At 45.5% G+C, this 18,565-nt stretch overlaps 1 protein-coding gene across 4 annotated transcripts in view; it reads left to right on the top strand.

Moving 5' to 3' along the window:
* Positions 1–18,565, top strand: part of TTC6 (tetratricopeptide repeat domain 6) — a 230,889-nt gene that overhangs the window by 142,239 nt on the left and 70,085 nt on the right. For all 4 annotated transcript variants that reach the window (XM_075613298.1, XM_075613300.1, XM_075613299.1 and 1 more), the window contains one exon: positions 13,688–13,764. In XM_075613298.1, the coding sequence (XP_075469413.1) occupies positions 13,688–13,764 (77 nt within the window). The remainder of the gene's footprint in view (positions 1–13,687; positions 13,765–18,565) is intronic.

Raw genomic sequence — 18,565 nt, 5'->3', positions numbered from 1 at the left:
CGAAGCCAACCTCAAGGTCATTAATAAACAAGTTAAAAAGCAGGGGTCCCAGTACCGATCCCTGAGGTACTCCACTCACGACTTTAGCCCAACTTGAAAAAGTTCCATTTATGACAACCCTCTGTTGTCTATCCTTCAACCAGTTTTCAATCTAGGTGCATACATTATTACTGAGTCCAATTTGCTTTATTTTGTACACCAACCTCGTGGGGAACTGATACAGGTACACACGGATATTTTCCGCAAAGAAAATTCAAGGAATACGTTACTACATGCAAGCAGTGGACATAGTTGAAGTCTCTTTAGGGGTATTCCCTATGGGCAATTTATACGCCTAAGAAGAAATAGTTAGAATCTCGAGGATTATCATTCAAGATCTGTTGAATTAACAGATCGTTTTTTATCCAGAGGCTATGATCATGAGATTTTATTAGAAGCACATCTTAATGCTCTTCATTTAAACAGAGATGATCTCATACATAGATCTATGGAAAAAAGCGAACAAAGGAAAACAAAAAAGGATGTTCATGTGTCCAACGTAGACCCTCCATACTTTATTACAGTATTCAGTAGACAAGCTAATTTTATCAGAAATATTGTTAATAAACACTGGCCAATTTTGACTATAGACCCTTTGCTTAAAGAAGTCACCGCAGTCAGACCTAAGCTGGTGTTTAAAAAATCACAAACCTTGGGCAATATAGTTTCCCCTAGTGTAATTAGGAAGGATAGAACCGTAATTAAAAAAGAATTCTTTCCTAAGCTAGTGGGTTGCTTTGCCTGCGGAAGATGTAAAATCTGCAAATACATTTTGAGATCCAAAATTTTTACAAATATAGATGATACGTAGTCATACAATATTTCTGCTTTTATAAACTGTAAAACTGAATATGTTATCTACATGTTGATTTGTGGTTGTAAGAAGAAGTACATTGGTCTCACTACACGTTTGTTTAAGTTCAGAATTCTTGAGCATATGAGGCTCATTCTGAAACAGGATCAGATGCATCCAGTGTCTAACAACTTCAGTACATGCCAAAATGGGTCTCTGAATAATTTTAAATGTATTGGTATCGAACATATACAGATCCAATATAGAGGCGGAGATAGAATTAACATGCTTTACCGCAGAGAGGCCCACTGGATTTTCACGCTGGATACACTGATCCCTAAGGGGTTAAACTCACAGTGGGATCTGAAGTACTTTCTTTGAGAACTCTTTATAATGTTTAGTCCTTTTTATACCAGGACCTGGTTCTGTTCTACGTAACTTTATAAACTTTGATCAGTTGCAGACATGGTACACTTTATTAAAAGTTTGGATATATATATTATTTATGGTAATACAACTTAACAAGATAATCCCCTTTTTTCTTGATCTATTTTTGGGTATTGTTCTTTGTGATTTTCATCCTATATAACATCAGACCATCCGATTCTGTCATTTAAATGTTGTATTTTATAATCCCTCTTGGTTAACATTACATATTTGGCCTTTTTTTCTTTAACATGTCCTTTATGTACCACATCTGTTGCATTTGACATAGGAAAGAGCTGTTTTTTTTAATTTTTTTTAGATATTATGTAAATTGCTATATACATTTTGTCTTTAATAGCTTTTCCTTAGACCTGTGTACTACAAATTAAGGTTTCTTTTGTTTTTCTGTCTGTTGTATACATTAGGTTTGGAACACATTATATCTTTACCAGGATTCATTTACTATGTTGATTTATCAAAGTGTATCTTAGCATGTATTTTTGATTCAACATCATTGGTTTACATTTTTTTTGTATTATGTGTCCTCTATTGTCATAGCAACAAATGTGATTACTATTAACTACAATTACCTTCAGTTGCTTTTTGAGTACACAGGAGGGAATATATTAGAGTGCTTAACACACAGTCCCAACCATACTACTTGAGAAAGGTTTTTAGAGCCTGAAACGTGTAGGAGGTTTTTTTCTGTTGTATTTTGTTTGTTTTTTGTTTTTTATGTAGTGCTGAGCTAAGACAAAGAAATTGGTGAGTTCAATTACTCACATACTGTATAGTCAATGCATATCACTCATGCTTGGCAGTTCTGTTTACCTTTTCAGTAGCAAGCTCTTTGCAAAGCAACACAATGTAGGCCACTTCTGTATTCCAATGGTTTATGTAAAAATGCTTGGACCAGATTCACTTAAGGGCATCAGCATAAATTACTTGATATTTAAATAAGATAATATATTCACCGAACAAAATAACGTGGGCTTCATGTTTTACTCCAGTTAAAAGGTTGACGTTATTTTTAACTCCTGGTATGTCAAATTGAATGGAAACTTGCTAATTAGGATCAAATCGTATTCAGCCCAGATTCAATAAATCGTGCTACAGTTAATGCAGGGAAATAACCTTATATTATTTAAGTATTGTACTTAAGTTTGTTGCAATTGACATTTGTACAGTTCCAATAGATTTATTGGAGAAATGTAACTTGGTTCTAAGTTGTATTAACCTCGGGCTCACAAAACTATCAATAAAAAGCAATTATACCCCAAATCAGTAAAATACAAAACTGTATTCATTGACATCACTTGGAATCACTATCTGTACTTATAAAGAAGAAACCCACATGCATAAAAGCACAACTCCATAATTGTAGGTCCAATAATAAATGTCAGAGAAGTATAAATAGCAACAGTATTAGTTGATATGCATACAGAGGGAGGGGAATAATGCAGCATAGTTCTTTCTGACATAGTTCTCAGTTAATGTGACAGTACTTTGTTTATAGACATGTTATATGCCACTAACGCACATACATGCTATTTAGAAATGAATCCCATTAGCTATTTAGAAATTAATCCCATTAGCGATATTCCTCCCGTTAACCATATTCTAATTTATTGAACTACAGGAATTATTTCTGGTTGGCTCAATCAGTACTGAGCCACCTGTGCTGAAACAGATATCCTGAAAACCTGACCTGTTAGTGGCCCTTGAGCACACCGGAGTTGGCCAACCCTGGCTTAGTGCTTCAGGGCCTTCATATTATATTGATCCGTCTGCATTTATGAAGCATCACCACCAGATGGTGACAGAGCACTATTGCCATAAATTTACATGGAGGATTCTTTGCTGTGTATTAACACCATTGGCGTCTGCTTGAAATAGCAGACACTTTTTTTTACTACAGTATGTTAAACCAGATAAAAATGATCTGTGTAGTTGATGTATTACAAACAAGCTTTATTTAATAGTTTGCATTTTATGTAATACCAATAATGTACTTTAATGCTACCCGAAGTAACAATTACAACTACAATGGCAATCATGCAAGTGTTTTTTTCCATTACTGTTGCTTTAAACAAACCCCCATCCCTTAGTTTAATAATATGTAGCCCTTCAGGTTTACATGTAAGCATGTTGTCCATAGGTCTATCTGACACTTAAAGCATAATACCCCAGAAGTTTATAGCACAGTGGTTTCCAACCTTTGTTCTCTCGGGGCATCCTTAATCACACTGCTCAGTTGCTGAGGCACCCTCCCCGCACCCCCCCCCCTCCCGGCCCCCATGTTGGTGGCAATGAAAGCCCTCCCCTTTCACACCCGTATTTCTCTCCCCCCCCTGTCTCTCACTCTTTCCCCCTCTCTTCCTCACTCCCCTTACCCTATTTCTCTATCTTCTCTCCCCCCCCCCCCCCGCTTTCACTCAATCCCCCACTTTCCTCACACTCATTTCCCCCTCTACTGGCCACAAACACAATTTCCCCCATTACACATACAATTCCCCCTTCCACACTGCCCACACAACCCCCCTCCCCCCAATACAGACACTACTACACCCCCCCAGATACAAACACCACCCCCCAAATACAATTACCCCCCACAGATACAATTACCCCTCCACACACAAATACCATTACCCCCTAACACAAATACATTTGCCCCCCCACACACAAATACAATTCCCCACACACACACGCACAAACACAAATACAAACACCCCCCCCCCATGCACAAATACAATTTCCCTCACCCCCACACACACACAAACACACAAACACAATTCCCCCCTGTGACAGGGTGAATGAATGTCATCCTGTGAAATCCATCCCACACTGTGCTCTGTTTAATCTCAAGGCATTTGAACACACCATGGATAGGATTTACACTTATATACTTACCTTAGATCCATCCTGTATACCCATGTTTATGTGTGTATCCACCATAGTACCTAGATCCTCATAATACAGCAATTACCATAGGGCATATATATGCTCTACATCACACAATAAAGGAATCAGTAATTTTGCGTGCATCAGCTTTATTTTTTAAACAATTACATCTATTTTTAGCCACAAGGACACCCTGGTTACAGACCTCATATGGCAATTTAATACCACGGGCCGTGCTGACAACACTGGGTAAAGGAGGAGCCCCCCTCGTAATTACGTCACTAGCGTTTCATGGCAACCACAGGGTATATAAAGCAGGTCTGTTCAGGGCGCCTCCCCTCCCAGGAAGAAGTTCCCTTGCTAGGAACGAAACGCGCGTCGGGATGACGTCACAGCGACGTCTGATGTACTGACAAACTCACAGGAGTTTGCCATCTATCTCTAGAATAGAATAATATTGATGTGGGCCACAGATGTGGATCTCACTAGCCAGTGACAGGGACTATTAGGTCTTACATCCACACTGGTTAGGGCACACCACATATGCACTAAGGCAGCGTTTCCCAAACGGTGGGTCGCGACCCGGCACCGGGCCACGGCACCAAAATTGCCGGGTCGCAGCGAGGCTGGCCGCGCGGTGTCTCCCGTCCCCCCTGCTCAATTTTAAAAAAATGCCGGCGATTTCCCCCTGCGGTCCCGCGCGCTTGCGCAGGGCAAGCAGGGCCTGCTCCCTTCCTCCCCCCCCCGCTCCCAACGTGGGACGGAGGGGGAAGTTCAAGCTCCTACTGCGGCCCGCTTCCCCCCGCGGCCAGCTTCCCCCCGCAGCCAGCTTCCCGAGCTCACCTCCCGTGGCACTCCCTCCCGAGCCCACCTCCCGTCCCCCCAAGCCCACCTCCCGTCCCGGGCAGCAGGGGATATCGGGGGCAGCAGGGGAAAGCGTCCGGCGGCAAGGTAAGTCACCCCACCCAGTCACTGCCTCCCACCCAAGTGCCCCTGGTCCCCCTCCCACCCACCCAAGTGCCCCTGGTCCCCCTCCCACCCACCCAAGTGCCCCTGGTCCCCCTCCCACCCACCCAAGTGCCCCTGGTCCCCCTCCCACCCACCCAAGTGCCTCTGGTCCCCCTCCCACCCACCCAAGTGCCCCTGGTCCCCCTCCCACCCACCCAAGTGCCCCTGGTCCCCCTCCCACCCACCCAAGAGCCCCTGGTCCCCCTCCCACCCACCCAAGTGCCCCTGGTCCCCCTCCCACCCACCCAAGTGCCCCTGGTCCCCCTCCCACCCACCCAAGTGCCCCTGGTCCCCCTCCCACCCACCCAAGTGCCCCTGGTCCCCCACCCACCCACCCAAGTGCCCCTGGTCCCCCACCCACCCACCCAAGTGCCCCTGGTCCCCCACCCACCCACCCAAGTGCCCCTGGTCCCCCTCCCACCCACCCAAGTGCCCCTGGTACCCCTCCCACCCACCCAAGTGCCCCTGGTCCCCCACCCACCCAAGTGCCCCTGGTCACCCACCCAAGTGCCCCTGGTCCCCCACCCACCCACCCAAGTGCCCCTGGTCCCCCACCCACCCACCCAAGTGCCCCTGGTCCCCCTCCCACCCTCCCACCCAAGTGCCCCTGGTCCCCCTCCCACCCTCCCACCCAAGTGCCCCTGGTCCCCCTCCCACCCTCCCACCCAAGTGCCCCTGGTCCCCCTCCCACCCTCCCACCCAAGTGCCCCTGGTCCCCCTCCCACCCTCCCACCCAAGTGCCCCTGGTCCCCCTAGTGCCCCTGGTCCCCCTCCCACCCTCCCACCCAAGTGCCCCTGATCCCCCTCCCACCCTCCCACCCAAGTGCCCCTGGTCCCCCTCCCACCCTCCCACCCAAGTGCCCCTGGTCCCCCTCCCACCCTCCCACCCAAGGGCCCCTGGTCCCCCTCCCTCCCTCCCTCCCACCCAAGTGCCCCTGGCCCCCTCCCTCCCTCCCAAGTGCCCCTGGCCCCCTCTCCAGTCACTCACATCCGTCGTTGCCTGTAATTCACTGTTTGTGTCTGTGTGGGTATAGGGGAGAGCGAGTGTGTGTGGGTATAGGGGAGAGCGAGTGTGTGTGTGTATCTGTGTGGCTGCGTGTGTATCTGTGTGGCTGCGTGTGTGTGTGTCAGTGGCTGCGTGTGTGTGTGTCAGTGGCTGCGTGTGTGTGTGTCAGTGGCTGCGTGTGTGTGTGTCAGTGGCTGCGTGTGTGTGTCAGTGGCTGCGTGTGTGTGTATCAGAGGCTGTGTGTATGTATCAGTGTGTGTGTCAGTGGCTGCGTGTCTGTCAGTGGCTGTGTGTGTGTGTATCAGTGGCTGTGTGTGTGTGTATCAGTGGCTGTGTCCTTAGATCCTTAGGAAGGGCCTAGATGTGGTCGGCCAGTTTGCTAGGGAGAATCTTAGATCAGCCCAAGACAGTCAGGAGAGACATTACAATCAAAATGCTAGTATGAGAGTGTTTCACCCAGGAGATCAGGTGATGTTGTTGTTACCCAGTTGTGAGAGCAAACTCCTAGCCAAATAGCAGGGCCAATTCAAAGTACTCCGCCGCACGGGTGATGTGGATTATGAGATCGCTCAACCAGGGTCCAGGAAGGGTAAACAAATTTACCATGTGAACTTGCTGAAACTCTGGAAGATGCAGCGGTCTCTATTCATCCACCCGGTGGAGGAGGAAACGGACTTGGGTCCTCAGCCCCCACGGGAGAACATTGTGGGTGACGATAAAATCCCAATGGGTAGACAGTTGTCCTCTGAACAAAAAGGGGACTTGTTAGAAATAATTACACAATTCCATGATGTTTTTTCTGATATGCCAGGGCAAACTAATTTAATTTCACATGTGATCGAGACAGCACCGGGGGTAAAAGTACGTTCCTGTCCTTATAGGTTGCCTGAAAGTCGTAGGGCCCTGGTAAAGAAGGAGGTACAATAAATGTTACACTTAAGAGTGATTGAGGAATCATGCAGTGAGTGGTGTAGTCCACTAGCTATGGTCCATAAACCCGATGGGAAGGTAAGATTTTGTGTGGACCTCCGAAAAGTCAATGCGGTATCCAAGTTTGACGCATATCCGATGCCAAGGGTGGACGAGTTAATTGACGCCCTTGGTAACGTGGAATATATATCCACGCTGGACTTAACAAAAAGATACTGGCAAATACCTTTAGAGAAAAACTCCAAGTGCAAAACCGCCTTTGCCACTCCCATGGGTTTATACCAGTTTGTGACAATGCCATTTGGACTGCATGGAGCCCCAGCCACATTTCAGAGACTCATGGATAAAGTGCTGAGACCCCATAGGGCTTATGCCCTATCCTACCTAGATGACATTGTCATTTATAGTAAACACTGGCGGGCCCATCTAAATAGGCTGAAAGCGGTCCTCAAATCTCTGAGAGCCAGGGCTCACAGCCAACCCTTAGAAATGTGCCTTAGGTAAGGCGGTAACCAAATACTTAGGGTATGCAGAGTGTCAGAGAGCCGTCGAGGACATAAAAAGGTGTCTATCAGAGGGTCCCGTCCTTAGAAGCTCAGACTTCAACAGACCTTTTTTAGTGCAAACCGATGCATCAGAGATAGGGCTACGGGCAGTGTTGTCACAACAGTTTGAGGGAGTGGAACATCCGATCCTTTTTCTGAGTAGGAAATTGTTCCCGAGGGAATAAAACTACTCCGTGATTGAGAAGGAGTGCCTCGCAGTAAAGTGGGCAATCGAGACTTTGAGACATTACCTGGCAGGTGTCCATTTTAACGAACTAGAGGGAGAGGAAGGGGAACTCTCGCTACTGCTAGCTGGAGATGCCTGGATGGAGGTGCTACTATCAGGGGAATACTAGGATATGACAACAACAAGAGAACAGGAGCCCCAAGGAGAGCACTCATCCACTATGTATATATAACCAGGTGTAACCAGAATCCATGTGTTGTTGGGGGGGAATGGGTGAACAGTAAAATTAGTGTAAATTTATTTGAGTCGTGACTCAGAACAATAAAATAATGGGGGAACGCTGTGGATCAAGTATAGTACTCTTAAGAGCCAGTATACAGCGAATTAAAATAGGACAAATGAACCAAAGTAATAATCACTAAACTCTCCAACCTACTGAGGTAATGCTAGGGCAAAAGTCCCATAGATACCACCGCAGTATATGCTAGGTGATGTGTATGTAGCCCCAAATAGGGATATGGACAAATAGGTGCCAAGGTTAAGTGAATACAGTAGACACCTGCGTAGCCCAGTATCACCTGAATCAGTGCGTGTCAGTAGTTGTTATAGCAGTGCACACGTAGTGCCTGTTAACATGTGATGATCCAGAGCATAAGGTATCGTGTGTGAATGGTAGTTAGCTGCCTGGATACCTTAGATATGCACTGATTGCATATCCAGTTGCCCAGAGTCCTGATGACACCACCACAATCTGTGATAGGAGGTGTTGGGTAAACCCTCAGCAGGGGTATGAGCAGATGCTTTCACAGGTAAGTAATCGCAGTGAGCATCTTCATAGCCCAATGTCACACAAATCAATGAGTCATAGTAGTATCAGTGATTACTATAACAGTACACAGGTAGTGTCTGTTTACATGTTGAGATCAGAGATAAGGACCTTAGAGTATCATGTATGTATCAGACAGTGTAGCGAGCAAAGTCAGTACCTGCTATAACAGTACACAAGTAATGCCTGTTTACATGGAACATGGGAACATGTATGTCCCAAGCAGTGTGGAGAATGGGATTAACAGCTGCTGAACAGTGCATGGGTAGTGCCTGTTTGTATAAAGCATATAGTCATGTATACATCCAGACAGTGTAGGAAGCAGAATCAGTGGTTACTATAATAGTGCACAAGTAGTGCCTGTTTACATGAAACATGTGTAGGTCACGGGATTCATTCGTCCATCATATACAGGCATACCTCTTGAATTATGGCTGAGCGCCTTCAGCTGCATGCCTGGTGCTCACATACATCAGCCAGAGGTGCGCCTGGTGTTTAAAAACGCATTAAATATTGCTGCAATAGCAGAGCCCCATATCGGAGGCTACTGGGGATAGGAAGCGCTCCGACCGCAAGGGCATGTTATCCGATGCCAAGGGTGGACGAGTTAATTGACGCCCTTGGTAACGCGGAATATATATCCACGCTGGACTTAACAAAAAGATACTGGCAAATACCTTTAGAGAAAAACTCCAAGTGCAAAACAGCCTTTGCCACTCCCATGGGTTTATACCAGTTTTTGACAATGCTATTTGGACTGCATGGAGCCCCAGCCACATTTCAGAGACTCATGGATAAAGTGCTGAGACCCCATAGGGCTTATGCCCTATCCTACCTAGATGACATTGTCATTTATAGTAAACACTTGCGGGCCCATCTAAATAGGCTGAAAGCGGTCCTCAAATCTCTGAGAGGCAGGGCTCACAGTCAACCCTTAGAAATGTGCCTTAGGTAAGGCGGAAACCAAATACTTAGGGTATGCAGAGTGTCAGAGGGCCTTTGAGGACATAAAAAGGTGTCTATCAGAGGGTCCCGTCCTTAGAAGCTCAGACTTCAACAGACCTTTTGTAGTGCAAACAGATGCATCAGAGATAGGGCTAGGGGCAGTGTTGTCACAACAGTTTGAGGGAGTGGAACATCCGATCCTTTTTCTGAGTAGGAAATTGTTCCCGAGGGAAAAAAACTACTCAGTGATTGAGAAGGAGTGCCTCGCAGTAAAGTGGGCAATCGAGACTTTGAGACATTACCTGGCAGGAGTCCATTTTACTCTGGTGATGGACCATGCTCCATTGAAGTGGTTAAATAATATGAAGGACTCCAATGCTAGATTGACCAGGTGGTATATGGCCCTCTAACCCTTCTCATTTGAGATTCAGCACAGGCCTGGAAAAGACAATGCAAATGCTGACTTATTTTCTAGAGAAGGGGTGGATGGTCGGGCTTCAGCCGTGCGTGGCCCCAGCCACACACTAACAGGGGAGGAATATGACAGGGTGAATGAACGAGCACCAGCCATATACCTGGCAAACCTATGTTTAGGCTTGCAGTGCAGCAGTGACGAGGTTAAGTTTCAGTTGAGAAGGGCTTCTTAATTAGTCTGACCCCAGCTGCATAATCAAGGTGTTTTAAAAACCCCAGGCTGTACACACATGCAAGCTAGCTGGTCAGGAGACAGGACTGAAATACTGAAGAGATTACTGCTATAAGGTCTGTTTTTTCAAAGTACATGTGTGATGAGCTGTCTGTGTCCTGCATGCTGAAGAGAAGCTGCCTTGTTTTCTATGCTGAAGAGAAGCTATTTTGTTTTTGTCTGCTGAAGAGAAATACACAAATACAACCCCCCCACACACATACATATACAATTTCCCTCAACCCCCCCCCAAACACTCACACACACACACACACACACACAAACACACAAATCCCCCGCCCCCCACACACAGAAATACAATTTCCCTCACACACACCCCTCCCCCCCCCCCACACACAAACACACAAATACAATTCCCGCCCACTTACCTTTGGTTGCCGCAGCCAGGCCTCGGCTCTCTTCAGATGCTTCCTCCTTTTCCCATGCCAGGCCTGCCTCTCTCTCCCACCGGAAGCTGAGCCTGACTTGCGGGTGCACCCAGCTTCCTGCGTGCACTGGAGGGAGAGAGAGGATGGCGGCATGAAAAGAGGAGGCAGCAGCTGAGGAGAGCCGGGGCACGGCTACGGCAATCAGAGGTCCGGCAGCGGGAAGCAGAAGTTTGCCGGGCCCAACTTGCAGCACCAGCTGGTATCCCCACAGCCACCGTGCCGGGACACTTATCCCGGCTCTCCCCCCCTGTCAGCGGCCCTGACAGAGACAGGCAGTGACAGAAGACACAGGGCAGAGACAGTCAGTGATAGAAGACACGGGACAGAGACAGTAACAGAAAACAAACACACACACACACAACAGGAGAGAACAAATACAGAGGACTGACATATACATACAGCCTCATCTCTCTTCTATTCATGCTTCTTCCTCTTCTGCTTGGCCACACCCCCAGGTTCCTGACACCTCCTCCTGATTAGGCACTAATGAGGATCCCTGCAACAAAAGCCCATAGATCTAGTGATGGAAAAAGTCCTGGGAAATAGCTAGATGTTATTAGCTTACATGTGGTTGAAACAGGGACCAGCTTTCAGGCAAAGTCAGGGGAAAACCACCGCAATCGACCGAGCACCCGTCGTCACGTCCACTCCTCGATGCGTGATGAGGTCAACTCTACGCGTTTCGCGTCATATGACGCTTCTTCAGGAGGTCTAAATGTGTTTTTCCTTTTTGCGCTTTTTGTTTGCATGTTTCCTATCCACCCCGCTGATCATGGGAGAGTGAAAGCTGCAGAGGGAGAGCACATACTGTGAATCAAGGGGATCTATTGAGACTGCGCGCATCTGCTTTATTCTACCTCCTCCTGATTGGCTGCATTACCCAGCAGCAGCCAATCAGGATGGAGGAAATTGCCCAGGCCCCTAGCAACTGCCCCGCGCTGCGAGAACGGGGAAATTACGCTGCCCTTATTAATCATCTCATGGAAGCCCAGGGTGCCGTTGAACCCCTGTTGGGAAACACTGCTATAGGAGTTTAACGCAAACAATATTAGTATATTTCCCCTGAGGATGTCGTACTCTTTAAAAAATATATTTTTTGTAGCGTTAAAAAATATGATTTCTCTCTAGCTTCTGAGAAAACCATGGTAACCTTTTGACCTTATTGGGCTCTGGAGAGATCTCCATTTAAATTTCCCGGACACTTAATATTTCAAACACGTGTGAACAAAGCATCAGATTTAATCTGTTGATCAAAACAGTGTTCTAAACGGCAAAGAGATATCTATTTAAATGATATGCTTTAAAAAAAAAAAAAAAAACAGATTAGTACAGACTGCTGCTTTAAATCTTCTAAAAATGATGCGTGTAGAGGGTGGCATTATGTTAGTCCAGAGATTAAAAATTGGTTCTAATAAAATGAAGAACAAATGTAAAGTTGGATTGTTTTTAGCGGTACAATGCCCGAAAGGTTGCTATTCTCTTGTATGTATGTATGTATGTATGCATATTTTTATTTATATGGTATCAACAGTGTATGTCAGGGGTGCGCAAAGATGCTGGAGAATTTCCAGGAGCGGGCCCGGCGGCTACAGAGGTCCTGGGATCTCCCCCAAGGCTCTTAAATTAAGTGCGTTGGTGGGGGGGGGGTTGTGCAAAGCCTCTGCAGCTTCTTCTACCTGATCTTCGGCGATGCATCGCCATGGTAACTGGCGTCAAATAACACCACGGAGTCACGTGACCTCACATGACCCCGCAACATCAATTGATGCTGGAGCCTTGCAGGACGGGGGGCGCGAGCCAGAAGGTGAGAAGGCAGGGGGGGCACAGGGTCAAAAGTTTGCGCACCCATGGTGTAGGTAACACTTTACAAAGTAAACAATAGTATAAAGTGACTTATAATACAATAAGTGCAAGAATTCTAAAAGCACATAATAGGAAAAATAATCCATGCCCTGGAGAGTTTACAATCTAAGTGCTGTGTTGGGTGACTTGCCGTGAAAGTAAGAGATTACAGTGAGTGTCGATGATTGGTAAGTGTCTCTGTGGATGCAGAGAGAAGCTGGCATGAGTACAGGATATTTGTTTATACTCATTTAATTCTTGTAGTCATTAAAAAGTCTCATCTTTAGTGTTCTTATTTTTAGAAGAAATAGCAACATTATGTAAGATCTTTTTTTAAATAATTGTTGTCTTGAAGTCTTGGTTCCAATTTGTCTCCCATGTGTGTCAACTTAGGGCGCTGTCAGTGAGGAGGGTTAAGAAGGAGTTACATGAGGCATGTATTATAATGGTATCAAATTCTGTGCCAGGACTCATCAGCAGTTCACCTTTTACTAACATCAGAAAAATCAGCCAGATCTCAGATGGAGTAAATTTCCCAGACTAATAATATGTCAGTTTTGAGAAACTGATATTTACATTTGATACGAATGCAGAACACAGTGCAATGTGTCCAATGTGTTCTTTGTGCATTGATATATCAACGTCAAAATTTCAGACTTGCACTGGGCCTTCAGCAGGACAATGTGAGATGCAAAAATATCCAGTGAAGATGTTCCCCAGTGCGGGCCCGACCAGCATTAAAGGACTATGACCAAGATGTACTAAGCTCCGTTAAAGGAGAGTGGGACGCTTCTTTGTTAATGGCTATATATATTTCCTCAAACACACCTTTAAACAACACGTGGAGAGACACCTGTGGGCCAGAAATGGGCAACCCCAAGATACCTCAGGTGTACCCTTTATTGGTGCACAAGTATCTCTTCATGTGCTATGTGTGGCTATATACAGTATATATATATATATATATTGTTATCCCCGCCCATATTTCAGGGTCTGAAGGGATCTAACGCCATCTTTTAGGTATGACGTCTGCTTCTTAGAACATTAATTGTATAACAAGATAAAACATTGGCTTATTAGTCATTGTAATGTTTGTTTCTTGCAGGGCTCAATATCTGTATGACATGAAGAGATATGATCTGGCCAGCTTCTGTATTCACCACGCAGCCGAAATGACTCCAGGTGCGGGGAAAAGATTATTAGCTACATCTTGTAATAATGTAGAATTTAATATAAAGAATTGGATTGTTCTTGCTTAGGACTCAGTAATAATAATAATACAGTGAGTGGATATGAACACAAGTATACAAGAATGAGGTTGTGAATCTGTTTGTATATACCACTGACTAATATGTTTGTGCATTCAATACTAGCTCACAGTGATGTACATCCTTTAAACCAGGGGTGGGAAACTCCAGTCCTCAAGGGCCACCAACAGGTCAGGTTTTCAGGATATCATGCTTCAGCAAAGGTGGCTCATTCTTCAATCTTCAACTGAGCCACTGATTGAGCCACCTGTGCTGAAGCGTGAATATCCTGAAAACCTGAACTGTTTGTGGCCTGTGAGAACTACAGAATCTAGAGTCAATCAGCTCTACTACTACATATATAAGCAAAGAGAGTGGTGCACACAGGTATAAGGATCTCCCCAAACCCTAGACAGATACAAAAATAAGAGTACCTGCAGCATTCATAAACAGCTGTGACACTTATTTATTTTATTTATTTATAAAATGTTTTACCAGGAAGTAATACATTGAGAGTTACCTCTCGTTTTCAACTATGTCCTGGGCAAACACAAAGCAATTTAATGGAAAGAGAGCGAAAAGATCTCATGAACAGAGCATATTGCACAGGGCACTGTCAGGATGCAGCTACCAGACAAATACTCCCCCAGAGAGGGGTATACCCCAGAGGACTGGGGAAGGGGGACAAGGAAGACAAACAACACACTGATCTACACACTACAAATATCACAATAAAGTGCAAAAAAGTGCTACACACTGCCAAAAAGGCAACAACACAAAAAAGGAAAACACAATCCAAAAATCAAGGGGGGTGGCTATGTCTCGGGCACTTAGCCCTTCTCTGCCCGTTCCCACATAAGAGTGGTACTTCCCTGCAGGGGATAAAAAGGAGTCCCGTAGCTACAATGTAACCTGTGAGAACTTAGTTTGTAGGAAGGTGATGTAGGAAAGATCCAAAGATCATCTTATCCACTGCTCTGCAACACATCACTCCTTTTGCATGCTGAATGGTGTGGGGATGAGTTGCAGAGCAGCAGATTAGATTATTTTTGGATTTTTCCTACATACCCTTCCTGCAAACTAAGGGGCCTATTCACAAAGCAGTGATAAAATCCGTGCTTTTGCGTCCGACTATGGAGCCTATGCACTAAGCAGCGATAAATAAAATCGCCAAGCTATTTTAAATTGCCATTTTTTACAGCGTTGCTACCACGGTATGCAGAAAGCCCCGAATACCAGTGATAGTAACATTTGCAAAAATGGCAAGTAGCCGGCGACGTGATGATCGACCCTCTGAAAAGGGCTCACCCGGCGATTTCTTTCTGCTGCAGAGAGAGAGAGAGACGCCTGTCTCTGAGCAAATCTTGCCCAAAATTAGTTTGTTTTAATTCACATTTTATTGTAGCAGGGGGTCTCCAGAGCAGATCCGCATTGATTTCAGGTCCGGGGACCCCCTGCTTCCCGAGATACAGGCCCCGTTATGGGGTGCCAGTATCTCCTATGCATTTTATTCCCACGTTCACGTGACGCTGGGCATTTAAATGTCTACTACACTAGTATTAAAATGTATATTAAAATATTTCGATCGCTGCCGAGATATGCGCAGGGAGAGGCGGCTCTCTCTGTGCAGCTCTCTCTGCAGCTGGAACAAATCGTCGTGTGAGCCCTTTTGAGAGAGGCGATCATCACGCCGCCGACTACTCGGCCGGTTTGGAAATGTTGCCATCACAGGTAATCGAGGCTTTCTGAATACCGTGATAACAACACTAAAAAAACTGGTGGCGTAACCGGCCCGGTGATTTTTTTTTTTTTTTACCAAATTATTTTATTAGGCAGTAGTAATTGTTAACAAATTTGCTAAAACAGGTCATTTGTGGCCTAATACAGTTTTTAACATTTTGAAAGAAAGAGACTCCACGTCCCCCTGTTCCTCCGGGGTCAATCGGGGTGGCATGGAGTTGAAACAGAAAGAAGGTGAGAAAGAGAGAAAAGAGGGGGGAGGAGGGGGGGGGGATCGGGTGTATCACCCCCTCGTCCTGATTCGCCCAAACAATTGCCATCTCCTATTTGGACCTCCAAGTCTGTATTCATGTAGTAGTTCTATTGGTCTGGGTCATTCGTGTGTACCACGGATCCCAAGTGTTGTTGAAAGCGGTAGTGGACCTTTTCACAAATGCAGACAGTCTCTCCATGTCTTTTACTTCATTGATTCTGTTTATCACCGTCTGTCTGGAGGGGGGGGGACACCTTCTTCCAGGCGGCAGCCACCGCACATCTGGCCGCCGTGAGAATAAGGGAGATTAATTTGCCTGTTGGTCGGTCCAGTGTCTCTAGGGGCCTGGCCAATAGGTAGGTCAGCGGTTCAATTGGGATTGTGAGGTCTGTGACCTCTTTTATAAGATTATGTATAGTTTCCCAGTATTTTTGAATTTCTGGACATGACCACCAGATGTGGGCCATGTCCCCCCGTTGACCGCAGCCTCTCCAGCATAGGTCGGAGGCCAGTGGGTAGATTTAGCTAATTTTGGCTGGGGTAAGATACCAGCGAAACAGGATTTTATAAATATTCTCTTTTATTGTGGTGCATATGGAAGTTCCTGAGGCTGTTTCCCAAATTCTTTCACAATCCTCTCGGTCTATAACAATGTCCAATTCTGCTGCCCAATGCAGCATATAGTCGTGTGTAGGAGCTTCTGAGGCTCTCTCAAGCTCTGCACATATTTGTGTTATGAGACCTTTCTGGTGGTCGGGCTCCCTACAGAGCCTTTCAAAGCCAGTGAGAGGGGGAAATTCCAATGTTGGGGATATTGTTTGAGTAAAGTGCCGAATTTGTAGGTATTTGAAGACGTTTAGGTCTCTTAGTTCATATTTGGTTCGTAGATTTTGATAACTCAGCAACTGCCCAAAGCTCAGGAGGTCGACAATTGCTCTGATATTTTTGGTTTCAAATTGGTCAAATTGTCTGGGCTCACATCCAGGTGGGAATTTTGGGTTTTTGTGAATTGGTGTAAGTTGGGAGTGAGGTGACATGAGCTTAAATTTATATCTGCATTTCGTCCAAATTTCCCAGGTGTGTCTCATTGGGCCTAATTGGAATTTGTTACTTGGCATGTCTTCCTTACTCATGGACCAAAGGCAAGCTGGCAGTGAGGGCGTCCCGGCATAATGTGTTTCTATACCTAGCCAACAGTATTGTTTCGGGTTAGTGTTCCAGACCACCGCCTGTCGCAATTGTGCGGCCAGGTAGTATCTTGACACGTCTGGGACTCCTAGTCCTCCTCTCCCCCTTGGGGCCAGAAGAACCGTTTTGGCGACTCTAGGTTTTTTACCTTGCCTAATAAAGTGGAAAATTGATTTTTGAATATTCTTTAATTCTGAGCCAGGGATGGGGACCGGGTGTGTCTGGAAGTAATATAGCAATCTAGGGAGTATGTTCATTTTTACCGAGACCATCCTCCCGATCCATGATATTTGGTATCCTCCCCATTTGTCTAGATCTTGTTTGATTTTTTTAAACAGGGCCGGATAGTTATGTTGGTATAGAGTTTGGTAAGTCCTCGATATCTTAACTCCCAAGTATTTGATACAAGAGGAGCTCCAACGATAGTCAAAATTTAATTTGAGGAGTTTCACCTCTGGCTCTGGCAGGCTTAAAATCAGGGCCTCCGATTTGTCTTGGTTTATTTTATATCCTGAAATTTGTCCAAATTCATGGAGTTCTTTATGAAGGTTGGGTAGGGAGATTTGAGGTTTGGAGAGGGTTAGTATGACATCATCAGCAAATAGGGATATTTTGTGCTGCCTTTGTCCAATTTCTATTCCCTGGATGTCTCTATTGAGTCTTATTGCTGATGCCAGCGGTTCAATGGTTAGTGCAAAGAGGAGAGGAGATAAGGGGCACCCCTGTCGAGTACCATTTGTAATCTCGAACCTCTGGTTATTGCCTCCCGGTAGCTTTACCGTTGCTGATGGGTTGTGGTATAATCTACGGACCCCCTCTAAGTATGCGTCTTTGAAGCCGAATTTACGCATAGTTTGGTCCAGGAATTGCCAGTTTATTCTATCGAACGCCTTCTCTGCGTCTAGGCTTAATAAAAGTGCTTTGGTCCCCGAGAGGTGGACATGCTCAATTATGTTGATTATCTTCCGAGTATTATCTGAGGCTTGTCTGCCCGTGACGAATCCGACTTGATCTATATTTATGAGCCTCGGTAAGATGGGATTTAATCTGTTTGCCAAAATTTTACTATATAATTTGAGATCACTGTTGAGTAGGGAAATTGGACGATAGCTTCCACACTGCATCAGGTCTCTGCCATCCTTGTGAATGATGGCCAGATTAGCTAGAGACATTGATGCGGGAATCTGATTCCCTTCCAAGAAATGGTTAAATGTAGCTAGAAGATGTTTGGATAGTGTGGGCAGGAATCTTTTATAGTAAACGTTGGTGAAACCGTCAGGGCCAGGAGACTTGGTGATCTTTAGTGATTTGACCGCCATTTCCAGTTCCTCTTTTGTGATCTCAGCATTGAGGACTGTGTTTTCCTCCTCCGTCAAGGTGGGGAGTTGGCATTTATTCAAATATTGTGTTATATTTTCTATGGTTATTGGCGTAGAGCGGTCATTTCTGGATTTGAGGTTATATAACTCCGTGTAGTATTTAGTGATTTCCTCTGCAATTTTGTTCTAGCTATATTGTATCTCACCAGACTTGCTTTTGATAGCTGTTATTTGGG

Source organism: Ascaphus truei, chromosome 9, assembly GCF_040206685.1.
Source record: "Ascaphus truei isolate aAscTru1 chromosome 9, aAscTru1.hap1, whole genome shotgun sequence".
NCBI classification, from domain to species: domain Eukaryota; kingdom Metazoa; phylum Chordata; class Amphibia; order Anura; family Ascaphidae; genus Ascaphus; species Ascaphus truei.
Note: the sequence above shows the minus strand (reverse complement) of the source record. Positions and strands in the feature narration are given on the sequence as shown.